This window comes from Mustela nigripes, chromosome 7 (genome assembly GCF_022355385.1).
Source record: "Mustela nigripes isolate SB6536 chromosome 7, MUSNIG.SB6536, whole genome shotgun sequence".
In the NCBI taxonomy this organism is placed as follows: Eukaryota; Metazoa; Chordata; class Mammalia; order Carnivora; family Mustelidae; genus Mustela; species Mustela nigripes.
In genome coordinates, this window is record NC_081563.1 from 125,446,600 (window position 1) to 125,460,296 (window position 13,697).

General features: G+C 50.8%; 1 protein-coding gene across 1 annotated transcript in view; it reads left to right on the top strand.

The window, feature by feature from the left end:
- The first annotated feature begins 634 nt into the window (after positions 1-634).
- The window catches only part of PABPC1L (poly(A) binding protein cytoplasmic 1 like), a 20,086-nt gene continuing 7,023 nt past the window's right edge, over positions 635-13,697 (top strand). The window contains exons 1-7 of the mRNA XM_059407080.1: positions 635-862; positions 2,592-2,785; positions 4,164-4,279; positions 6,414-6,553; positions 6,763-6,857; positions 9,643-9,780; positions 10,091-10,186. Of these exons, the coding sequence (XP_059263063.1) occupies positions 670-862; positions 2,592-2,785; positions 4,164-4,279; positions 6,414-6,553; positions 6,763-6,857; positions 9,643-9,780; positions 10,091-10,186 (972 nt within the window). The 5' untranslated portion in view covers positions 635-669. The remainder of the gene's footprint in view (positions 863-2,591; positions 2,786-4,163; positions 4,280-6,413; positions 6,554-6,762; positions 6,858-9,642; positions 9,781-10,090; positions 10,187-13,697) is intronic.

Consider the following 13,697-nt stretch of genomic DNA (forward strand, 5'->3'; position numbering starts at 1 on the left):
TGTCCTCTCTGGTCATGATCTCTTACCGAGCCCTGCACTGGGCTCCACACACACTGGATCCTGCTTAGGATTCTCTCTCACTCCTTGCATCACTCTCAAAAAAAAAAAAAAAACAAAAAAATGGTGGGCCAGGAATATCTGGGAACATGTTGGTGATACGAGAGTCCGTGTCAAGGAAGGCCTTGGTCACAAATTCTCAAGTGGAGCCTTCAGTCCCGTCATAAGGCCGGTTCCAGAGCGGGTGCTGGATTCTGGCTATCTTGAAAAGACGACTTTGAGGAGGCAAGGAGCACAAGCTTTGAAAGTAGGTGTCTGGCCCGGGGTTCTCGTCTGTGAGACGCACAGAATTGCATCAGGTCCCTTCCGATCCCTGAGAAGAGTGCCATCCGGGTTTTACTGAGAAGGGAAGTGGACCCAGAGACCCAGAAGGCAATGACCTTCGGGTCTGGAACAAGCCCGGGTTGGGCTCTGACCCGCGTCCCTGCAGCCCGCCCACAGGCCTGGTGGAGGACGCGCTCCACCTGCAGAGGCGGGGTCCCAGAGGCCTCACCTGGGGCTGTTGGGAGTGCTGAGGGGTCCCAGGTGGGACGCGGGGCGGGGCGGGGCGAGGGCTAAAGGGAGGGGTGGCCGCTCGGAGGAGAGGCCCACCGTGGCGCCTTGGCCAACGCCATGAACGCCAGCGGCCCTGGCTACCCGCTCGCCTCACTCTACGTGGGCGACCTGCACCCCGACGTGACCGAAGCCATGCTGTACGAGAAGTTCTCGCCTGCCGGCCCCATCCTGTCCATCCGTGTGTGCCGCGACGTGGCCACCCGCCGCTCGCTGGGCTATGCCTACATCAACTTCCAGCAGCCGGCCGACGGTGAGCCCCGGGGCAGGGGGGACAGACAGATGCACAGATGCCGGGGCCGACCAGCAGCAGCTCGGGCCCACGCTGGCAAATCTGGCTGCTCCCACGGCTCTCATTTTGCAGCCAGGTTTGAAACTGAGGCCCAGAGACCCAGGGCGTTGGAAGGGGTGCTGCCCCTGAGACAAGAAGAGGCAATCAGTGTGCGCCTACTGTGTGTCTTACTGGTGCTCCGTCTTACAGGGGACAAATATTAAGGCTGAATGAAAACAGCCAAGAGCTCTGGGGTTGGGCCGACCACGGACTAGAAAGCCCGCAGCTGTGTGACTTTGAGCAATCACTCAGCCATTCTGAGATTCGGTTGTCTGGGGAATGGGGAGGGTACCTGCCTTTCCGCAGTGGTTGGGGGGATGAGAAAATCAAAGCACCTGGTGAGTTTGCAGGTGATGAGTGGGGAAGGCAGGAGCGCTGGGGCTTGGGCTCGCACCTTTCTCAGCTGCCCAGATCTGGTCTCCACTCCAGGCCCCAGACTGGATGTCTCAGAGCTGTGAGACATCGCAGCTTGGTTTGTTGGGCGGTTAGGACCGCACCGTTTGACGGTGGAGAGGATGAAGAGCGAGAGCACCAAGTTTTGCCAAAGTTCGGTCACCAGGGTGTGAACTTGAACAAGAGTTCACACTCCCCACCTCTCCATCTGTGAAAAGGGGTGATGGTTTATTCCCCAACAGCACAGAAGGAATGCACTGTGTCTGTGAATATTTCCAGTATCCTTTGGTGCGTGGTAAAAAACCCCAGGTGGGTGGGAAGGGTTCCTACACGAGGGTTTGCTGGGGTGGTTCTGCCTGTTTCCCAGCAGGTGACTAAACTGGATTCCAGAGCGCTTTCTCCTTTGCTCTGCTTTCCTCACCCCTGCCTCTAACCTCTTCCTCCAAGCCTTGCGCGCTCTGGCCTTTCTGCCAGACTTCACAGATGAGCTAAATGGAGCTCTAGGGAAGAGAAAGGATGTTGCCTCTTAGCTGGGAGGGAACGGGCTGTCGTAGGGGTGGGATGATGGGCAGAGGCTGCTGTTTGCAGACACACTACCACTCCCCGAACTCTTGTTTGGGGCCAGGCCGAAAGTGTAAGGCCCCTTGGCGTATCTTCTTCAATTTTCAACCTGTCCCAACTCCCTGGAGGCAGCCAGTGCCATCTCCCTTTGTTCGATGTGGGAAAAGGGTCATCATCTCCTCATCCCCACTTTGCAGGTGAAGAAACCACCTCAGAGAGGTGTTCTCCCCCAGAGCCCTACGTCTCAGGATGGAGTCTCAGCTCTGCCCCTCCGTACCTCTGAGCTTTGGTTTCCCCTAACTGCTGCCAGTCTTTGTCTTATGGGCCCGCCTTTGCATTTTCATCTACTCCGTGTGCTTTTGAACACCGCGGTAGACCTTGCCCCACCACTGACCCTTCCACGTTCTGAGCCTCAGTTTTTCCCCTCTGTGAAGTGGGGCTAGGGATCCCGGCTCACGTGAGGAGCCGAACGAGACCCCAGCAGGAAGGGGGAGGAGCGCTGCGCACATTAATTCTTTCCGCGTATCTCCCTTCTTTCAAGTGAGACCCAGACAGTGATCTTTTGTTGTTGTTTTTTTTTTTTTTTTGGTTTTTTGTTTTTTCCTTTTTTGCTTCCAATGAAGTACCTTAGGGCTCAGGGAAAGAAATGCCCTTACTTGCCCCCTTTTCTCCTCCTCCTCCCCCCACCCCCGTCCAGCGGAGCGGGCACTGGACACAATGAACTTTGAAGTGATCAAAGGCCAGCCCGTCCGCATCATGTGGTCGCAGCGAGACCCCGGACTCCGCAAGTCGGGCGTGGGCAACATCTTCATCAAGAACCTGGAGGACTCCATTGACAACAAAGCCTTATATGACACGTTCTCCACCTTTGGGAACATCCTCTCTTGCAAGGTGGGCGTGCGTCCTCCCAGGGGAGGGTCTGTCAAATACCCGTGTGGCAGAGGGATCCCAAGCAGCGCCCCCGCTTCACACCTTGTCGAGCTGTCAGCAACCGCCGTTCCTTTAGCTCGTAATTCTGCAGCTGGTGGTCTGGGCTGTTCTGCTCTCGGCCGGCTCCCTCACAGGCCCCCTGGAGGCTGACTGGCTCGGTCCTCCTTCCTGGTCTTTCCTCCCCCAGCCGGCTAGCTCAGGCCATGCCTATGACAAGGGCGGCGTCTCCTGGCACACTGCGCGAAGCTCACCAGGCCTCTTGAGATGTAAGCTTGGGACTGGCCCCCCTTTCCTTCCACTGCATTCTGTGGGCCAAAGCAAGTCACGAGACAAGTTCAAATGCAGAGAGTGAGGACAGTAGACTCAACAGGATGAAGGGCGTGGATACTGGAAGGCTGCTCCCTGAGGCCATCAGGGCGGTCAAGCCTTGAGGCTTCCTCTGGGCTACAGAGGATTGGACAGAAAGCTGGATGGGACCTGGGCGAGTGTCTGAGGCCCAACAAGGACCCGCTGTGGCTGTGGACCAGGTTAGATGCAAGGCACACAGGGTGGGGCCTACGCCAGGAGCTCGCAGGCTGGTTGGAGACGGTGAAACTTGTAGGAAAGCTGGAGATTGGGCTCTGTGGGGGAAAAGCACAGTGAGCCCTGCAGTCAGAGGCTGAGGCTAGAAACCCATACTACGTGGCTGCCCGGGAAAGGTTTCTGGAGCACGGCGGGAAGAGCACTAGACCCGTGTAGTCGGCCAGCTGCTGAGAAGCTAGCACAACATAGTTGGTCAGATCTTGGACTTCGGTGCTGTCTGGGGTTCAAAATCCAGCCTTTTCCACTTCCTGGCAATGTGACCTTGGGCCAGCTGTGTGACCTCTCCATACCTCGACTTCCTCTAAAAGAGGGCCTTAGTAGAACCTACCTCATAGGCTTGTCATGCACGTATTTTAAGTCTGATAATCTTCACGACATTGAAAGGACCCTGACGCCCTATTCCCCATCTAAGTGGTAGCTCTCAAAATCAGAAACTTGGCCGCCTGGTGACCTTGGACTAGTCCTTCATTCCCATCTTCCCCAGTCAGGCAGAGGGGGCTCAGAGGTTAAGAATTGCCTGGAGGGGCTCCTAGAGCAAATAGGATAAGAGAAGCCTGTGATCCCCTTAGCATGTGCTTAGCCCAGAGTGGGGCCCTGGTCTACATGTTAAATCTGGAGGGAAGAGCCAGGGGCTGGCATGGAACGTGGACGGACCCCGCCTGGGGCACAGAGCAAACACACAGGTAGTGGTTATTCGTTACCTTTGCCATTCTCCGTGGGGTGCCCCCCAACCCCATCCATCTCCTCTGTGGCCCAGGTAGTATGTGACGATCACGGCTCCCGAGGCTTTGGCTTTGTCCACTTTGAGACCCATGAGGCAGCGCAGCAGGCCATCGCCACCATGAACGGGATGCTGCTGAATGACCGCAAAGTGTGAGTGCTGGGATGTGGGGGACCGGAGGCTGCCCGTCACCGCCTCAGGGCACCGGACACTGAGCCGCAGCCAGAACTCTGCTGGCGGGGTGACCGCGGAAGGGTCCAGTCCCTCAGGAGCTCCCTCTCCCCAGGGAAGAGCAGGGCTGCAGATGTTCCTAGAGGATTGCGCTGAATCCTAAGTGAGGGGATTTTGAAATTTCGGCGAGAACAGCTAATGGCCAGATCACCACTGGATTCAGTGATGTCTGGTTTCCAGCCTGCTCGGCATGGCTGTGAATTTTTTTCTTAAAACGTTTGTGTTGTTTCATGGGGTTTTTGGACAGGAAGGGAGGTAGGCCCTTAGCGTGCCATCTTCTTACATGTCGGTTTGCCATCCTCCCATCCCCCACCCTACACCGCTGCCGCGGCGGCAGACCCCCAGCCTCACGGTGGGCAGGGCAGAGGGGAAGACGCTGGAGCGCATCTCCTTCCCTGGCTTGGATCCTGCCCGCAGGACAACCAGCCCCACGCTCAGTGCCGTGGAGGGAAGCAGGCTCTGAGCTGGAAGATGCACTGAGTGTGGCTTTGTCCAGAGCGTCTCAGGGAGGCTCCCATCAGTGAAACCGAGCCTGGCGGGCTTTCCCCGGTTCTCAGAAGGACGTGATCTTTGTTAGCTCCCGTTTGCCCAGGTTCACCTACTCTGTGTTCTGTAAGTTTTAATGCCAGCTACCATTTGTTTGTGCTAAGTGTGCTATAGATGCCATGGAATTTTCTTACATTTTCTTTTTTTTAAACATTTTATTTATTTATTTGTCAGAGAGAGAGCACAAGCGGTGGGGAGAGCAAGAAGCAGGCTCCCTGCTGAGCAAGGAGCCCAATGCGGGGCTTGATCCCAGGACCCTGGGATAGTGACCTGAGCCGCAGGCAGATATTTAACCCACTGAGCCACCCAGGCACCCCTCTTATGTCTTCTTAACCTAGAATACTTTTCTGGAAGTGTTTACATGAACTTGGAAATTATGATTTTGAAAGTTAATATTTTCAGGGGTGCCTGGGTGGCTCAGTGGGTTAAAGCCTTTGCCTTCGGCTCAGGTCATGATCCCGGGGTCCTGGGATCGAGCCCCGCATCGGGCTGGCTCTCTGCTCAGCAGGGAGCCTGCTTCCCCCTCTCTCTCTGCCTGCCACTCTACCTACTTGTGATCTCTGTCAAATGAATAAAATCTTAAAAAAAAAGAAAATTAATATTTTCAGTCCGCCCCCAATAGTAACCATGGCATGACCCATGTCTAGTTCTCTCACCACTGCTTCCCTAGTGCATCCGGTACCTGTTACATGAACAAATGCCTGTGACAAACAAATGCCTGTGATCTGAGCTTCATGCCAAGTTTTTTTTTCTATTTTGTGTGGTTTTTAAAAAATATTTTATTTATTTCAGTGAGAGAGTGAAAGTGCACACAAGCCGTGGGGAGGGGGAGAGGGACAGGGAGAAGCGGACTCCTTGCTGAGCAGGGAGCCTGACCTGGGAGTCAGTCCCAGGACCCTGGGTTCATGACCTGAGCCAAAGGCAGACGCTTAACCAACAGAGCCACCCAGGAGCCCTTGTTTGTTTGTTTGTTTGTTTGTTTGTTTGTTTTTAAAGTAATCTCTACACCCAACACGGGGCTTGAACTTACAGCCCTGAGACCAAAAGTCGCATGCTCCACGGACTGAGCCAGCCACGCGCCCTTTATGCCCAGTGTTATAGGAGTGCATGCTGAGGCTCAGAGAGGTTGAGTAAGTTGCCCAGGGTCACACCGCTAGGCAACTGCAGAGTGAGGATTGAGGTGCTCGTCTGTTTGACTCTCCAGTTCACACTTGTTCTTCTCTCCTGCACACTCAGCTGCTTGGTGTATGGGAGGAGTTCCCTGTGCATTTGCCCCAAGAATGAACCCTTCTTAACCATATGCTAGAGCGTTAATCTTGGCTGTTGGAAGTGGTCCAGCCTTGGCTGTAGTCCGTCTAAAGAGTATTGCCCTGCCTAGCCTCCCGAGGAGGGATACGGGGGCCTTGGACCTGGCAGCAATTGACGCAAGTGACCCAGGGTTGGTGGATTGGTGGGGGGGGGGGGGGGACTGAGGGCTGGCAGCTGCCTACCCCGTCAGTGTGTCCGCAGCTTCGTCGGCCACTTCAAGTCCCGACGGGAGCGGGAAGCAGAGCTGGGAGCGCGGGCCATGGAGTTCACCAACATTTATGTGAAGAACCTCCATGTGGATCTGGACGAGCAGGGCCTGCAAGACCTCTTCTCCCAGTTTGGTGGGCGTGTTCCCCAAGGGCATCAGGGATCACTTTGTCCTCTGTCCCCAGGTTGGGCTGGGAGGAGGGGCCTTTCCGGAGGCTTCCTGAGGAGTTGTGGGGGGTGCGGACGGCACTGAGTAGTCCAAAGCCACAAGGGGGGTGGGAAAGGGAGGGGAACATCCTGGGGCTTCCCAAACTCCCCTCTGAGCCAGGCTGGCCCTTCCCAGGGAAGCTGCTGAGTGTGAAGGTGATGAAGGATGAGAGCGGCCACTCCCGAGGCTTCGGTTTTGTCAACTTTGAGAAGCATGAGGAAGCCCAGAAGGTAGGAGCCTCCCTGTGGCTCTGTTTCATGGAGGAGGCACCAAGCCAGCACTAGGAAGGAGGGAGATCAGGTACAGGGGGCTCCAGCTGCTGCGAAGGAGAAGGAAGTCCCTCCTCAGTCTGGGCCCACAGCAGTCAGGGCTCTTCCTGCCTGTGACAAAGGCTGAAGGTTGTAGCCTCCTTTGGGTGCTTCCAAACCCTAAGGCCGACTGCTTTTCAGAGGTTCTTGCCCACATGGGAGGTGGAGGGGCCTCTGAGATAGCCACTGCCCTCTTCTTGAATTGATGGTGGGACTGAGGCTGGGGAGGGGAAGTGCTAGGTGATTCCTTGCTCCCAGGTCTCTGCAAATGTGTTTCTCAAAATGTTTCCCTTCTCCTGCTCTTTCAGTTAGGGCTGTCCAGTAGAAATAGAATGGGGGCCACAAGTGAGATTTGAAATTTTCCAGCAGCCACATTTAAAAGGATAAGACAAACGAACAAATTGATTTTAATAATGTCCCCTTCAACTTAATATATTGAAATTATCACTCCAGTATATATTCAATATAAAAATTGAGATATTTTATGTTCCCCTTGTTTTGTATTCATTCTTTGAAATCTGGTCCTCCCGGAACGTGTGAACTCAGACTAGCCACAGTTCCAGTGCTCAGCAGCCACCTGTGGCTACTGACTGCCATATTGGACAGTGCGGCTTTAGACTACTCAATGTTTACTCTGTGGGTTTCTGCTTATTCTTTGCCTCCTCTGAGAAGCCTCTTCTATCCTCATGCTTCTGGTGAGGGGCCCCTTCTTCCTCTCTCCATCAATAACCCAGATCTCCATGTATAGAACTGTGGGTAGAGACTGAACCTTGTTTCACAGCGAAAACTCTGGCATTGCACCTGCCAGTAAGTACCAGATACCCACAGGCTGAGCAAGTGAATGGAATGAGGTCACACCATGACAATGTTTTCCTATCTGGCTTCCTACCCTAACACTCTTTCCCAGGCTGCTGCCTCATTAAGACCATTGGACATGGGGATCTCAGCTCATTGTGGATTCTGGCTAGAGAGAGCAGACCCAGTGCCATCATGATGGCAGCCGTCTTTCCCTGAGCACTTACCATGGGCCAGGCACTGTGCTAAAGGCTGCATACACTCTCCTCTCTGCTCTACTGGCGTGGGTTCAATGGTTGCCACAAGGGTGTAGCTGGTGAGAGGTACCACTGGGATTAGAACGTGCCCCTCTGACTCTGAAGCTTTGTTCTTAAGTGAATGGCCCCTTTCAAAAGGTGACCTCTTGTGTGTCCTTGTATAAATCCCTCCCTCTCTCTAGGCTTTGATTTTCTCAACTGTAAAAATGACACGTTGGAGCTTCAAGGATCCATAGACTCCAAAATCTTAGAGACTTTGGCAATGACTTTTGTACATTTTCTGTAGGCGTAAATTGTTTCTTTTTTTTTTTTATCAGTGTTCGTTTCAGGTGTGCAATATAGTTATTCAACAATTCCATACACACCATGATGTTTATAATCACATTATCTACAATAGCCAAATTATGGAATCAGCCCAAGTGACCATCAGCTGACATGGATAAAAAAAGATGTGTGTGTTGTGTGTGTGTGTGTGTGTGTGTGTGTGTGTGTGTGTACTTATACACACTTAAAGACACAGTGGAATATTACCCATAAAAAATGAACTATTGTTCAATAGGTGATGGGAATCGAGGATTGCACCTGTATGGAAGTGTTGAATCACCATATGGTAGACCTGAAACCAATACTACACTGTGTTAACAGACCTATTTCACCCATTCCCCCCACCCTCTCACCTCTGCTAACCATCAGTTCTCTACAGTGAAGAGTCTGTTTCTTGGTTTGCCTCCCTCTTTTTTCCCCCTTGCTCATTTGCCTGGTTTCTTAAATTCCACATGAGTGAAATAATATGGTATTTGTCTTTCTCTGACTATTTTGCTTAGCATTACACTAAGTCCATCCATGTCCTGGAAATGGCAAGCTTTCATTCTTTTTTATGGCTGAATAATATTTCAAAACTGTAGTCCTCAAAATAGTATGGTATTGGCACAAAAATAGAAGCACAGATCGATGGAACAGATTAGAAAACCCAGGTACTGACCTTTTAAGACTGATGTGGAACTAGCTGTTCTTGGGGCCTGAGAGTATGTTTACAAGGATTTGCATATTTGGGTGGGGAAGCAAAAGTCACTGTTGTGTGAAAATATTTTTTTAAGGACTTTGTGTGTATAAGAGAGAGAGAGGGAGCACAAATGGCGAACAGGGGCAGAGGGAGAAGCAGACCCCCTGCTAAGCAGAGAGCCCAATGTGGGGCTCTATCCCAGGACCCTGAGATCATGACCCAAGCCAAAAACAGAGGCTTAACCCACGGAGCCACCAAGGCACCCCTATTTTTATTTATTTATATTTTTTCAAGATTTTATTTGCCAGAGAGAGTGAGAGCACAAGCAGGGGGAGCAACAGGTAGGGGGATAAGCAGGCCCCCTGCTGAGCAAGGAGCCCGATGAGGGACTCGATCCCAGGACCCTGGGATCATGACCTGAAATGAAGGCAGACACTTAACCGACTGAGACACCCAGGCACCCCCCAATTTTTAAAATCTATGTTTTCAAAAAGTGGATTCACTTTAAATGGCCTTTATCATGGTTCTACTAATTCTCAGCCAGCGAGGCTGGCCCAGCTGACAGGTGGCCCCCTTCAGGCCCAGATGCTGGGCCTGGAGGCAGGGCCTCATGGGGGTGGTTACCAGTTACTCTGGCCCCTTCCCCGGCCAGGCAGTGATGGACATGAATGGGAAGGAGGTGAGCGGGCGGCTGCTGTACGTGGGCCGGGCCCAGAAGCGGCTGGAACGGCAGAATGAGCTGAAGCGTCGGTTTGAGCAGATGAAGCAGGACCGGCTGACCCGTTACCAGGTGACAGCCCCCTGGTGGCAGCTGCTGCTATGTGAGCGTGTCTGTGTGTGGAGGGCCCTGAATGGGAAGCCTTCTTCCAGCAATCCCGTGTCTGGGAACTGGGCTTTAGTGGTCGGGCGGGGGGTAGCTGTAGCTTCCAGGGGATTGGCGTGCTTAGTGATTGGGGGCATGGATGCCATGCAGGACTGGAAACAGGAGGCTGGGTGGCCAGGGCTTCTAGGCCCCCCCATGGCTTACATTGGCCTCTGACACAAAGCAACCCGAGGCTTGGAGGGGAAGGGACACCCCCAGCAGTAACCTTTCTTTCTAGGGCGTGAATCTGTACGTTAAAAACCTGGATGACTCCATTGATGATGAGAAGCTGAGAAAAGAGTTCTCTCCCTATGGAGTGATCACCAGTGCTAAGGTGAGGACTGGGGGCACCTATAGGGGATGGAGAGCCTTCCCCTCCTGTCCTCCTGCTGCTTGCACACCCCTCCCTCCCTTGTGACTTCCGAGGAGTTGGTGCTGAGCCATTCCTTTTAGAGTTTGGGGGGCTATGTCTGATCCCCAATGGAGCTTGGTGGCCCTCTGCAGCCTTGTCTTCTCTGGAGGGGAAGAGGATGTGAGTCCAGTCCCAGTCACATAGCTGGACTTATTGGGGTTCCCTGTAACCTTGGTTCATTCAAAAAGCATTAATTGAGTGCCTGCTATATGCCAGATTCTAGAAATTCACGTTTCAGAATTTCCATAGACTTTTGTTGTCTTCTGGATCTCAGTTTCCCCATTTGGAAAATGAGAAGGTTGGGCTACTTCATTCATCATTCATTGTTCCCCATTTACTGAGCACTTACCATGAGCCCAGCCCACTTAGCACCTGATATGTGATGACTGGCCATTCTACTCAGTAGCTCTGTGACCATGGGCTGATGTTTTCTGAACTTCATCTACACCATGAGACTGCTGGGTTCATTGGATGTTTCTGACCCCTGGCTTATTAAGCCCCCCTGGAGCTCTTACAGACAGACACCTGAGTCAGAAAAATGGAAAGATTTCACAGTAGGGCCTGGGCATCTTATTTTAAAGCTCCTCAGAGGATTTTTGGATAACCCAGTGTTCATTCCTTCCATATTCCTCCTGTCTCACCAGGGCCTCTGGGAAGCCTGTAGTAATGAGTTCGATGTGGTTCTTGCCCTTGAGTAGCTTCCAGTCAAGGGGGAAGTCAGATGCATTACCAACTCATATCTCTTATAAGGTGTTTGTGGTGTGGGCTGGGAGTATTGGAGGCAGAGCTGTGGTACCTCAGGGGACCAGGCAGGAGGGCTTCCCCTTCTGACAGTGGCAGAAGCATTTGGCTTGGCTGTAAGGAGGTAGGGATCTTCAGGGGGGTGGGGGAGGAGGAACTTTCCAAAGACATCAGTGTGAGTGGTGGGGCTGGAGACCCACATATGTGATATGATGGTTGGGTTCTTGGGAAGTGGTCTAGAAGGTCTTTTGTCTGTTGAATCCAATTTCAATTTTTGAATTTTTTTTTATTTTTAAAAAGATTTTATTTATTTGTCAGAGAGAGAGAGAGAGAGAGAGAGAGTACAAACAGGGGGAGGGGCAGGCAGAGGGAGAAGCAGGCTTCCCATGAGCAGGACCCTGGGATCACGACCTGAGCCAAAGGCAGATGCTTGTTTAACTGACTGAGCCACCCAGGCATCCCCGTTGAATACAATTTTAAATGTCCTTCAGGAAGTCTGGTGTTTAGGGCAGAGGTTCTAAGAATTTTTGAGTTAAGGATCTTTGAAAAAATGTCAGAGCTATGAGACGTGTAAGTTAAGCATCAGTAAATTTGCTTAAACATTATAAAAAAGCTATCTTCCCTCTTTCCCAGCAAACATGTACTTTGTGTAGTATGGTCTTTGAAAACTGGGATGTTCAAGTTAGTTAGAACTAGGTCTAAATCCCAGTCCTACGTTAACTAACTGTAGAATCTGAGGGAAGTGACTGTGCCTTTTGTACTCTGTTTACCCATCTGTCAAATGGGAGCAACATTCCCTACCTCTCAAGGTGTCCTGAGCACTGAAGAGCCTGAGTGCAGAGCACCTGCCCCCAGTAAGCTGTGAAGTAAGGATCTGATTATTCACATGTCCTGTCTAATTTCCGGAGAATCACCGACCTCCGTGAGGACTTGCCGAGGGAAGGGATTTGTTTTTTGTTGTTTTTTGTTTTTTGTTTTTTTTTTTTTTAAATGTCAATCCAGGCAAAGCTTTTTCTGCCTACAGTTTGAAGCCTACATGGTGACATTTTTTTTTAATATTTTATTTATTTGACAGACAGAAATCACAAGTAGGCAGAGAGGCAGGCAGAGAGAGAGGGGGAAGCAGGCTCCCCACTGAGCAGAGAGCCCGACGCGGGGCTCGATCCCAGGACCCTGGGATCATGACTGGAGCCGAAGGCAGTGGCTTAACCCACTGAGCCACCCAGGCGCCCCCAAAGGGAAGGGAATTGTAAAAATTTGGGCTGCTCCGAGTTGCGGCACTATCTTGTTCATTGACCCACTAGGCTAATAAAGTGGGGATTTTATGGACATTTACATATTTCCATGATTTCGATTGTATATAAAATGCAACGATTATGAAAAGGAATTAAGGCCTGTAAAGTGCTAATGACACTACCATGTTTATAGTAAGCTGCATAAATGTATTTTATCATTCTTTACTATCTAACAGAAGTTCTTATTAACTTGTTAAGCAATACTTTTGTGCCAAGAAAATCTGGGTGATGAAAGCCTATGGATCCCTTCTGAGAATACCTTTTAGTACATAAAAGAAAATTCAGAGCATTGCGGAAAACCAATTATATTGAAACAAAATTATCAAAACACGAAGGTGACCGTAGTAGGCACTTTGTTATTGTACCCAACTATAAGATCTAGGGAGGCAACAGTTAGCATAGATGATATTTGGGGGGCAGCAGCGATTAACAGGTTATGAAAATATTTTCTTTCTCTTTCTGACAAAATTCCAAGCACAGCCAAGGCTCCCCTATTTTTGTTGTCTGTATTCACAATAGGAGGGAACCCTAATGTGAGAAAGGAGAGGCCATTTTTCCCCCCATCCGAGTTCACAGATCCCCCGGACTTCTGTCCACTGGCATCCCTGGGCAGGGGGAGCGTCTGTGAACCCTCAGGCTCAGGCCCCCGTGTGGTTGGGTAGCCAAGTGCAGTTCGAACACCCATGATCTAGAACATAAAGAACATGGACTCTAATAGAGAAGCAGATTTTAAAAGTATATCAGTTCAAGTCCAAATGTGTGAGCCAGGCCTGTGGCTTGACTCCAAAAAACATTACAAACCATACATGCAATGTGGATTGGATCCTGGAAGAGAAAAATAATATTTATTAGAAAAAATAGTGAAAGATGAATGAGATCCGCAGATCAGTTAATAGCATTGTGGTTGATAATTAATAGCACCATTCCAATGTTAATCTACACAGGTACCCTGTTCACATCGGGGCAAGCTGGCTGAAAGATCACCACTCCGTACTATTTTTGCAATTTTTCTATGCATCTGAAGTTATTCCAAAACGTAAAAAAATGTTATTTTAGTAACAAAGCTAAGAACCTCTTCCCCAGATTCCTAAAGAACTTGACTCAGTGCCTTGCAGAGGCAATGAACAATGATCAGAACGCTGCATTGGGTTTGAGTCCTGGATGATGTGTGTCCACAGGCTGGGTGACTCTGGTGACTCTCTTTTTTAAACTGTAATAAGGACTTTTATTTCTACCACAAAGAAAATAGAATAAGGCACCAAAAATATAAATCACTTTTGGGACACCTGGGTGGCTCAGTTGGCTAAGCATCGGTCAGGTCATGATCCCAGGGTCCTGGGATCGAGCTGCACATAAAAATATATATATTATATATATATATATATATATATATATAT